The sequence below is a fragment of the Rana temporaria genome, chromosome 1, assembly GCF_905171775.1.
Source record: "Rana temporaria chromosome 1, aRanTem1.1, whole genome shotgun sequence".
In the NCBI taxonomy this organism is placed as follows: Eukaryota; Metazoa; Chordata; class Amphibia; order Anura; family Ranidae; genus Rana; species Rana temporaria.
In genome coordinates this window covers 211,011,806-211,024,260 of record NC_053489.1, presented here as the reverse complement: position 1 = coordinate 211,024,260, position 12,455 = coordinate 211,011,806, and the positions used below count along the sequence as shown (strand labels likewise).

Genomic DNA, 12,455 nt, shown 5'->3' with positions numbered 1-12,455 from the left:
TGATTCTGTGAATCAGCCGCATAGATAGAAACAGGGATACGACGGCGTATCAGTAGATACGCCGGCGTATCCCTTTTGTGGATCTGGCCCATAGGGCCAGATTCACAGCCGAGATACGACAGAGTATCTCAGAAACTCCGTCGTATCTCTCAGAGTATCTATGCGACTGATTCATAGAATCAGTTACGCATAGTTAGCCCTAAGATCCGACAGGTGTAATTGTTTTACACTGTGGATCTTAGGATGCAATACCGCGGCCGCCGCTGGGGGGAGTTTGCGTCGTAAACCAGCGTCGGGTATGCAAATTAGTAGTTACGGCGATCCACGACGGTTTTTCGCGTTCGCTACGTCGCTGCTAGTCTAGTTTCCCTTCGCAAAGTTAGTCGTCGTTTTAGGTGCCCTAACTTTACACAGCACACGTATGTGCTGTATAAAGTATGGCCGTCGACCTCCTCTGTAACTCAAAAGATGCAACCTGTAGAATTTTTTAAACGTCGCCTATGGAGATTTTTAAGGGTACACACGATCATTTTTCGGCATGAAAAAAAGTTGTTTTTAAAAAAATGTATTTAAAATCATCATGTGTGGGCTTCACATCATTTTTCGGGTTCTGAAAAACAAAATTTTTTTTTCCCGAACAAGCTGCACGTTAAAAACCTGCGCATGCTCAGAAGCAAGTTATGATACGGAAGCGCTCGTTTTGGTAAAACTACCGTTCATAATGGAGTAAGCGCATTCATCACGCTGTAACAGACAGAAAAGCGCGAATCGTCTTTTACTAGGGTTGTCCCGATACCACTTTTTTAGGACCGAGTACAAGTACCGATACTTTTTATCAAGTACTCGCCGATAACGATTACCGATACTTTTTTTAAATCTCATGTGACAGTGGCACATATGTCAGTAATTGTTTGTTTTTTTTTCCAATTTTTTTTTTTTTTTTCAATTTGTTTAATTTCTTTTTTTTTTACAATGCTTTATTTTTTTCAAGGGGGGTGGGGGGAAATGTACAGTGTCAGTCTGTTTTTTATTACATTTTAAATTTTTTACAATTCATTTTTTATTATATATTGCATTTCCTTTTTTTTTTATCAGCTGTTGGGGTCTTAACAGACCTCTGACATCTCCCCTCTGAGACAGGGAAAGGGACTAGGGACACAAATTCCCCAGTCCCATTCTCTACAGCCTCAGCTTCGCTGAAAATGAAAGGAGAGAAGCCAGCGGCTTCTCTTCATTCATAAACTGAAACATTGTAATCACAGGAGGTTACAATGTTTCAGTTATGTGAACGTACAGAGTCAGTGATCACTGACTCTGTACATTCGGAAAAGGTAGGTGCCGGGTTTACCGGCTCCTACCACCGCTCTCCATCCTGACAGATCGAGGGGGGACACGACGGCAGCAAGGAGGGGGGCATGACGGCGGCAGATCGGAGGGGGGACACGGCGGCAGCATGGGGGGACACGGCAGCAAGGAGGGGGGCATGACGGCGGCAGCAAGGAGGGGGGACACGGCGGCAGCATGAAAAAAGATGGCAGCACGGAGGGGGACAGCAGCAGAATGGAGGGGGAATGGAGGAGGATACAAGGACAGTCAGCGGTGATCGGTGCTTGTAACTCCCCCACCGCACTGATCACCCTGACTGTCCAGGTATCGGGTGAAGCATCAGAGCATTTTCCCCGAGTACAAGTACTCAGGCAAATGCTCGGTATCGGTCCCGATACCGATACTAGTATGGGTATCGGGACAACCCTATCTTTTACTAACACGGAATCAACTAAAGCAGCCAAAAGGCGAATAGAACTTCCCCTTATAGTGCTGTCGTACGTGTTATACGTCACCGCGCTTTGCTAGAGCATTTTTTATTAAATGAATTTTTATTAATAAATAATAATAATAAAAACTATGGGCCAAATTCTCAAAAACTCTGCGTAACTTAAATTTCAGCAGTTAAGTTACACTGACTTAAAATTTCTACCTAAGTGCCTGATCGTCAAAGCACTTAGGTAGAAATTACACGCTGTGTAACTTAAGTGCCGCCGTCGTAAGGCGGTCCTCCTCTCCTGGGGGCGTTTAAAATTTAAATGAGGCGCGCTCCCGCGCCGGCCGTACTGCGCATGCGTGTGACGTCATTTTCCCGACGTGCAGCGCGCGAACGTAATTAACGCCGGTCGGCTTTGAGAATTTCGACGGGACACTAAAGTTGCGACGGGTGAAAAAAAAACACGCGCCGGGAAAACAAATAATTATAAAAAAAAATGTCAGCGTCGCTCAGCATGCATTCCTGAGAGGGAGAACTCCATGCCAATTTTCAAAGAAAAAAACGGCATGGGTTCCCCCCCCAGGAGCATACCAGGCCCTTAGGTCTGGTATGGGTTGTAAGGAGACCCCCCCACGCCGAAAAATTGACGTAGGGGGTCCCCCTACAATCCATACCAGACCCGTATCCAAAGCACGCTACCCGGCCGGTCAGGAATGGGAGTGGGGACGAGCGAGCGTCCCCCCCCTCCTGAGCCGTGCCAGGCCACATGCCCTCAACATGGGGGGGTTAGGTGCTCTGGGGCAGGGGGGCGCACTGCGGGCCCCCCCACCCCAGAGCACCCTGTCCCCATGTTGATGAGGACAGGACCTCTTCCCGACAACCCTTGCCATTGGTTGTCGGGGTCTGCGGGCGGGGGCTTATCGGAATCTGGGAGTCCCCTTTAATAAGGGGGCCCCCAGATACCGGCCCCCCACCCTAAGTGAATGGATATGGGGTACATCGTACCCCTATCCATTCACCTGGAGGCAAAAAGTAAAATGTAGTAAACACACAACACAAGGCTTTTTAAAATAATTTATTATTCTGCTCCGGATGCCCCCCCTGTCTTCGTTATTAGCTCAATTACCAGGGGGGGCTTCTTCTTCCACTCTCCGGGGGTCTTCTCCGCTCTCCGGGGGGGGGGGGGGGGTTTCTTCTTCCGCTCTCCGGGGGGGGCTTCTCCGGCCTCCGGGGGGCTTCTTCCATCTTCTCCCCTCTTCCGCTGTTGACTCGGCGAACCCCGGTTCTTCTGCAGCTCTCCGGTGCCTTCTTCTTCAGCGCTGGCTGCCTGCTATGTTTGTGTGTTAGCTCGATTTCAAACAGGCAGCCGGCGCGGTCTTCTGTGACGCCAGGGTCTTCTGGTCTTCTGTTCTTCCGATGTTGCCTCGTCGCCTGTTGTCGCTGTAATGATGGAAGCGCGCCTTGCATCACATTTATATAGGCATCACCGTCCCATCATGCTCCGGTAGGTACCCACGTGGTGGGTGCCTAGCCACGTGCACCCACCACGTGGGTACCTGCCGGAGCATGATGGGACGGTGAAATCAAAGTGCTGAAATGCTTTGAAAATCTGCTTAAGTCCTCATTTGCATACGCAAAGCTGCATTTCAATGAGAAATGCCCCCAGTGGCGGATGCGGTACTGCATCCTAAAATCTGACCGTGTAAGTGTCTTACACATGTCAGATTTTCTGCCTAACTTTGGAAAAAGCCTTTTGAGAATCGTTTCCAAAGTTAGGCACAGGGATATGCAGGCTGAACAGCAGTTAAGTCTGCGTATCTCTTTTGAGAATTTGGCCCTATAATAATAGTTAAACTATAGGTATTGGAATTCCCTTTCAAATTTGGCTGTTAGTGAACGTAACGAATACGAATTTATCCAAAGTTACGAATTATCCAAAATAACGAATGCCGCATCTAAATGAATGAAACGTAACAAATTAATAATAATAATAATAAAAACGATAATAATAGTTATAAACTATTATGGGTATTGGAATTTCCTTTCAAATTTGGCTGTTAGTGAACCTAACGAATACGAATTTATCCAAAGTTACGAATTATCCGGCATTTGTTATTTTGGATAATTCGTAACTTTGGTCTTATGGCGAATTTTGATGAAAAACAAATTTGGAACAAAACAATTTGCACATCTCTACTTGTTATACTCACTGTGGAACCTAAGGAGTTAATCCTCTGCATTGTGTAAAAAGGATGTTTGATCCTGTCTTCTCTGATCCTCCCCTTCTTCCATCGCCCTCTAATAATTTTCTTATAGTACAGAGCCTTGGGGACACTCTTGGAAGGGTGCATGTGATCAGCACAGGGCCAATCAGCACTGTCCAGACAGAGGGTCAGGGGTCCTGCAGTATCGTAGAAAAGGAAAACAGATGTCACCAGCACGTTTTGAAGCCACGCAGGACCCCTTCATCAGGCTGGTGACGGTCACATGCCTGATGAAGGGGTCCTGCGTTGCTCCAAAACGTTGCAATCTGCTGTAACAATGTGATCACTGATTAAAGCTCTAGACCTACTCTGAAGATCCTTGGTGTGCTGGTGACATCCGTTTTCCTTGACTTGACACGGTTCCAGCCGTTGGTCACTACAGCTTGCATTTTGAAAAAAAAATTTAAAATTTACATTCTGCTATAAAACATATCCACTAAAAATAAAAAAAAATCTAATGTCTTCATTAATTTAGGCCGAAATGTATTCTGCTAAATGTCCTTGGTAAAAAAATGTTTTAATAAGTGTAATTCATTTGGTTCATTCTTCCCAATTACTTTGTTTAGATTACTGATTTATTTCCCAGGAAGAGAATGTTCCGTTCACATAGTCTCTGTCCTGGGTGGAAGCACTGCCAACTTTATTACAAAACCCACTCTTTCGCTTAGCGAAGGTTCTGGTTCTTTTATTTACCTACAGGTTTAGCACAATATCCTGTTTGGGGAGGGCTATTTGTCATAACACCCCCCTATCAAACTATCATTAAGTGCAAGAGACCACAGATAATATAGCTATGTCAAATTAGGCAGCGGCAGGAGAGTTGTTTAGTGTGGAATTACTGTATACTCACCTTCCCTCCAGCAATACGATGCCCACATGCTCCCCCGCCAACATCGATTAATTTATTTTCCAAGTTCAAGATCTTCAGCCATCTTAATTGTCCATGACAGGATGGCGCAACTCCCATGCATAGGAGTTCATTCATATTGGCAGATGCAAAATTGTACAATGACCTGCGCATACAGTACCACCCAACAGAAGAGAATGGGATCATGCCAAAACCATCCTGCAACCATGTGCCATTCGTGCAGGTATAGCATGGTGGTGCAGACTTTTAGGGGTTAAAACAGACAGCGAGGAGGTGACATAATGCCTCCCCACCTCCTGTCAAATGCAGATCCATAGAGGGTCACTCTTTAGAGGGCTAAGCAGTGGCGGTGCGTCCATAAATGGGGCAGGAGCGCCGCCCCCTCTCTCCTGCACCGCTCTAATCACCATAGATAGATTCATGCATTGCATGATTCTATCTATGGTCGCTGCTGACACCCCCTATTCAGGTGCCCAGCTCATTTTCGGGCGCTGGGCACCTGAATTACAGTGGTGGGGGTGTGTTACCGGTCACCTGATTGGCTGAAATGTCAGACGCTGTGATTGGACGCCTGAGAAAGGATTGGAGAAGACATGGAGGGTGTGCAGGAGACCGCCGCTGACCTGCGGCAAGACAGGAAAGTGACGGGCAGCATCTGATGGGGCACAGTAGCGGCAATTGATGGGCACACTGGCAGCATCTGATGGGGCACGGTAGCAGCAATTGATGGGCACACTGGCAGCATCTGATGGGGCACAGTAGCGGCAATTGATGGGCACACTGGCAGCATCTGATGGGGTACAGTAGCGGCAATTGATGGGCACACTGGCAGTATCTGATGGGGCACAGTAGCGACAATTGATCGGCACACTGGCAGCATCTGATGGGGCACAGTAGAGGCAATTGATCGGCACACTGGCAGCATTTTATGGGGCACAGTAGCGACAATTGATGGGCACACTGGCAGCATCTGATGGGGCACAGTAAAGGCAATTGACCGGCACACTGGCAGCATTTGATGGGGCACAGTAGCGATGATTGATGGGCACACTGGCAGCATCTGATGGGGCACAGTAGCGGCAATTGATCGGCATATTGGCCGCATTGATGGGGCACAGTAGCGTCAATTGATTGCACACTGGCAGCATTTTATGGACACAGTGTCAGCAAATGATGGGTACAGTGGCTGTGTTTGATGGCACAGTAGCTGCGTTTGGCACAGTAGATGCGTTTGATGGGCACAGTGGCTGCAATTGATGCTTTTTTTTTCAGTTTGTTTGCGCCCCCCCACCCCAACATTTTTTAGTACCAGCCGCCACTGGGGCTAAGCATGTGTAAATGAGCACTAACTTGCCTGTCTGAGCAGGTACCTTTGACATGGCTGATTAAAGAACAGAGGGCCAGATTCAGGTAGAAGTGCGGCGGCGTAACATATCGTAGATACGTTACACCGCCTCAAGTTTTCATCGCAAGTGCCTGATTCACAAAGCACTTGCGATGAAAACTACGCTGGCGGCCTCCGGCGTAAGCCCGCGTAATTCAAAGGGGCGTGTGCCATTTAAATTAGGCGCGCTCCCGAGCCGCACCTACTGCGCATGCTCCCTTTTGAATTACCCGCCGTGCTTTGCGCGACGTGACATCATTTTTTCGAACGGTGACGCGCGTAGCGTAATTCCGTATTCCCGGACGGCTTACGCAAACAACGTTAATCTTTAAATTTCGACGCGGGAACAACGGCCATACTTTATACAGCACATACGTGTGCTGTGTAAAGTTAAGGCACCCAAAACGACAACTAACTTTGCAACGGGAAACTAGACTAGCGGCGACGTAGCGAACGCGAAAATCCGTCGTGGATCGCCGTAACTCCTAATTTGCATACCCGACGCTGGTTTACGACGCAAACTCCCCCCAGCGGCGGCCGCGGTACTGCATCCTAAGATCCGACAGTGTAAAACAATTACACCTGTCGGATCTTAGGGATATCTATGCGTAACTGATTCTATGAATCAGTCGCATAGATACTCTGAGAGATACGACGGAGTATCTGAGATACTCCGTCGTATCTCTGCTGTGAATCTGGCCCAGAGATCTTTGGTTGGTGCAGGTCAAAATTGGGAGAGAAAAAAAATACAGGAGTTATTTTTGAACCGTATCTGATCATTTGCAAAATGAGGCGTGTCTGATCTCAGAGGACATATAAATTCTCTGTTAGTAATGAGAGATCAGAGTGTCAGAGAGAAGGTCTTCTCCAACATGTTTTGGTCTACTCTCATCCTCGCCGTCAACTATTTCTGCACATGTGAGTAGAGATTGGAGAAGCCCCCTGTGTGTATTATTTCTGGGGGTTACAATTATCATGACAGCAATAAAATGACACATGTCGCACTCTTCATATTCTATAATATAGATGACATGATACTAACTTCTCATTCTTCACTATTCTTCTTCCAGCAGGTTGTTATGGTCAGTATGTTCTGAACCAACCTTCTGAAATGACGGCAAAACCGGGAGAGACTATTAAAGTAACATGTTCAGGGGAGAGTCTTTCTAGAAAGTATTATGTTAGCTGGTATCAGCAAAAAAGTGGCAGTGCCCCTCGTCTTCTTATTTATAAAGATAAGGAAAAGGCAACAGGAACACCAGACCGTTTCTCTGGAGATAGTTCTAATGATGTGGGCACTCTGACCATCTCTGGAGTTCATGCTGAAGATGAGGCTGCATATTACTGTTTTACTGGAGATAGCACTACAGGCTTGCGCACAGTTATAAACACCAACAGACAAGTAGTACAATAACATGCTTGTATCATGAATGCAATCATCCTGAGCAAAAGAGTGAAACGTATCACTGATAGAAAGCTGAATAGAAAGATTTCTGTATGAAATGATACCATCAGCAAACTTTATAGGCAAAAAACACCAATATACAGTAGCAATAAAGGTTCCTTAACACATCAAATATACTCGTTACAGTTATTTAGAAAACCAATTATGTAAAATTGTAAGTACAGTATTTTTTTTTAAATATTTTTACTAGTATAAATGTAAGTAAGTTGTAATTTTGTAATTTAGATAAAATACTTCACCTAGGCATTATGGGGTGTATTTATAAAAAGACATATATACATATATACACTGAGAAAAATTATAAACGCAACTCTTTTGTATTTGCCCCTAATTCATGAGCTGAACGCAAAGATCTATGACTTTTTTGTACACAAAAGGCCCATTCTTCTCAAATAATGTTCACAAAACTGTCTAAGCCTAGGTTCACATTGGAGCGATTTGTCATGCGATTTTAAAGATCAAATCGCATGACAAGTCGCAGCCTATTGGCGGCAATGGCACTGTTCCAATCGGTGCGACACCGATTTTGCGGCGCCGCACCAATTTGCAAAAGTAGTTCCTGCACTACTTTTGTCGATTTCAGGTGCGGTTTTCAATAGACATCTGTGTATGAAGCCACACAAATGTCTATCAAGTATGTAGCACCTGAAATCGCGCTGACCTTGCTACTTTGAAATCGCGCTACTTCAAGTAAAGTAGCACAATTTCAAAGTAGCATCAGTGTGAACCAGGGCTTTATCTGTGTTAGTGAGCGCTTCTCCTTTGCCAAGATAATCCATCCACCTCACAGGTGTGGCTTATCAAGATGCTGATTAGAGAGCATGATTATTGCACAGGTGTGCCTTAGGCTGGCCACAATAAAAGGTCACTCTAAAATGGTCCATTTTACTGTATTGGGTGGTCCGAAAACCAGTCAGTATCTGGTGTGACGACCAATTGCCTCACATAGTGCAGCACATCTCCTTCGCATAGGGTTGATCAGGTTGTTGCTTGTGGTCTCTGGAATGTTGGTCCATTCCTCTTCAATGGCTGTGCGAAGTTGTTGCATATTGTCAGGCACCGGAACATGCTGTCGTATACGCAGATCCAGAGTATCCAAAACATGCTCAATGGATGACATGTCCGGTGAGTATGCTCGCCATGCAAGAACTGGGATGTTTTCAGCTTCCAGGAATTGTGTACAGATCGTTGCAACATGGGCCGTGCATTATCATGCTGCAACATGAGGTGATGGTCATTGATAAATGGCACAACAATGGGCCTCAGGATAGGGTGACCACATTTCCAAACTACAATTCAGGGACACCTCCCTTACCAAAAATCAGCTTGTGCTGTAACGAATCACAGCACAGTGATTGGACACAATAGGCGGGATTTATGATTTCTCCAATCACAAACAGGGGGCAGGGATTGTGCTCGTCCAGGCATTCCCCTGCCAGGACAAGTACTGTCATTGAGTAAAACGGTGATGTGGCAGCCTTTTTTGGGGGCATCAGATTGGCCCAGGGGGTGGCTGTGTCAGTTTCATTCCGGGACACTGTATTGTCCTGGAAAGAAGGTGCCCGGAACAGACCTGCAAAATGCGGGACTGTCCCGGGCAATCCGGGACACGTGGTCACCCTACCTCAGGATCGTGTCACGGTATCTCTGTGCATTCAAAATGCCATCAATAAAATGCACCTGTGATCGTTGTCCATAGCATACGCCTGCCCAACCTATAACCACACCGCCACCATAAGCCACTTAATCCACAACGTTGACATCAGCAAACCGCTCACCCACACAACGCCACACATGCTGTCTGCCATCTGACCTGTACAGTGAAAACCGGGATTGATCTGTAAAGAGAACACTTCTCCAAAGTGCCAGACGCCATCGAATATGAGCATTTGCCCACTCAAGTTGCCCACTCGAGACCCTGATGAGGACGACGAGCATGCAGATGAGCTTCACTAATTTTGGTTTCTGATAGTTTGTGCAAAAATTATTTGGTTATGCAAACCGATTGTTGCAGAAGCTGTCCAGGTGGCTGGTCTCAGACGATCTTGGAGGTGAAGTTGCTGGATGTGGAGGTCCTCGGCTGGTGTGGTTACACGTGGTCTGCAGTTGTGAGGCCGGTTGGATGTACCAAATTCTCTGAAACGCCTTTGTAGACGGCTTATGGTAGAGAAATTAATATTCAATTTAAGGGCAACAGCTCTGGTGGACATTCCTGCAGTCAGCATGCCAATTGCACGCTCCCTCAAAACTTGCGATATCTGTGGCATTGTGCGATTGTGTGATTCAGCCCTGGTTCACACTGGGTACGATTTGGAACGATTTGAGATGCGATTTGACATGTCAAATCGCATCTCAAATCGGCGGCAATTGTCGGCAATGGCACTGTCCTAATCAGTGCGACGCCGCATCTGCGATTTCAAAAAGTAGTTCCTGTACTACTTTTTGCGATTTCAGGCCGCGATTTACATTAAATTGCGGCCGAAATCGTGGCAAAATCGCAGCCGCGAAATCGCGGTAAAATCGCGATTTTGAATTCGCAGCAGTGTGAACCTAGGCAAAACGGCACATTTTAGAGTGGCCTTTTATTGTGGCCAGCCTAAGGCACACCTGTGCAATAATCATGCTGTCTAATCAGCATCTTGATATGCCACACCTGTGAGGTGGATGAATTATCTCGGCAAAGGAGAAGTGCTCACTAAGGCTGGCCATACATGTTCAATTTTCTTGTAGATTTACCAAAAACCATATAATATTTTTTTTTACCAAAAATATGTGGAAGAATATATATGGGCCTAAACTGAGGAAAAAAAATGGGATATTTATTAAAGCAAAAAGTAAAAAATATTGTATTTTTTTTCAAAATGATCAGTCTTTTTTTGTTTATAGCACAAAAACTAAAACGCAGAGGTAATCAAATACCACCAAAAGAAAGCTCTATTTGTGGGGAAAAAAATATTAAAATAGAATTTTGGTACAACGTCGCATGACTGCACAATTGTCATTTAAAGTGTGAAAAGGGGGTGAAAATGCCCTGTATTGAAGTGGTTAACTATTACATTTTTTTTTATAAATCAGTGCTCGACCCAGAATGAAAATTAAGATAATGGTGTACACAAATCGAATGAATGCAGAATTTCTGCAAATATTTAATAAAACTCATTATAACAAGCGATACACTCTTATTAATGTTGGGGTGAACAAACATAGCATAAAAACACATATAACAAAAAGTTTTCTGCACTATACTCTGTGAATAGATGGAAATATAACCATGCATAATAAATAAAACATTAAAGCCTAAATACACTGCACAATACTATACACGCTAATTAATGGTGCAGTACATGTGAAACTTTATGGGGACCAGTGACATTATTACAGTTGTCAAGGCTAAAAAAAATGCACTGTCACTGTACTAATGACACTGGTAGGGAAGGGGTTAACAGGGGCGATCAAAGGGTTAAATGTGTTCCCTAAGAGTGCTTTCTAACTGTGGGGAGGGGGGCTGCTTAGATTGGGGGTAAACAGAGATCCGTGTTTCTGCTGAGCAGAAACACAAGGGCCCGGATTGAGATACAATAGTGTATCTATCGGCGGGCGTAACGTATCTCAGATACGTTACGCCGCCTTAAATAAGGGCGCAAGTTCAGTATTCGGAAAGAACTTGCGCCCTAAGTTAAGGCGGCGTAACGTATGTGGTCCGGCGTAAGCCCGCGGAATTCAAATGTGGATGATGTGGGCATGTTTGTGAAAGAATCCCAGTGCGCATGCTCGAAATTACGCCGCAAATCGCCATTGCTTTAGACGTGAACGTAACTTACGTACAGCCCTATTCGCGAACGACTTACGCAAACGACGTAATCGATGGAAAATTCAACGCTGGCCCGACATCCATACTTAACATAGGATACCCCTCATATAGCAGGGGTAACTTTACGCCGGAAAAAGCCTAACGTAAACGATGTAAAAAAATGCGCCGGGCCAACGTACGTTTCTGAATCAGCGTATCTACCTAATTTGCATATTCCTCGCGTAAATCTACGGAAGCGCCACCTAGCGGCCAGCGCAAATATGCAGCCTAAGATACGACGGTGTAAGACACTTACGCCGGTCGGATCTTAGGGAAATCTATGCGTAACTGATTCTATGAATCAGTCGCATAGATACGATCCCGCAACTCAGAGTTACGACGGCGTATCCGGAGATACGCCGTCGTAACTGATATCTGAATCCGGGCCAAGATCTCCATCTTCCCCCCTGACAGAACGGCGATCTGCCTTGTTTACATCTGCCTCTCTGGAGAACGATCGTCGGGTCCCGGCAGACATTGGGTGTGCCAGACCCGATGAGTGGGTCGCAGGCTGTGCGTGCCCCAGACCCAGTGCGCCAAATCACGTACAGGTACGTGACTTCATGCAGGAGGGCTGCCCTGCTGCAGTATATCTATGTAGGGCCATCATTAAGGGGTCAAAGTGGTTCTAAAGGCTGCTCACAGCTGGTAAGGAGGGGGGGGGGGCAGGGCCAAGCCCCTAATGGTAACAGAGCGGGGGTTCGGGAGCAAGCATGCAGGAGTACCCCCATAGCAAGTAGCTTGCTATGGGGGCACTTGGAGAAGAGGAGGGGCCAGGAATGCTGGTAGGGGACCCGTGAAGAGGAGGATGGGGCCTGCTCTGTGCAATCCCATTGCAATACACTCCTATCAATGGTGGGGT

The 12,455-nt window shown here is 46.1% G+C and overlaps 3 gene segments (V, D, J or C); all 3 read left to right on the top strand.

Moving 5' to 3' along the window:
• The window catches only part of LOC120936501, a 339,157-nt gene that overhangs the window by 207,856 nt on the left and 118,846 nt on the right, over window positions 1-12,455 (top strand).
• LOC120936375 overlaps window positions 1-12,455 on the top strand; it is a 167,481-nt gene that overhangs the window by 41,386 nt on the left and 113,640 nt on the right.
• LOC120936532 lies at window positions 7,135-7,744 on the top strand. The segment is given in 2 exon segments: window positions 7,135-7,196; window positions 7,352-7,744. Coding segments are annotated over 2 exon segments (387 nt in total).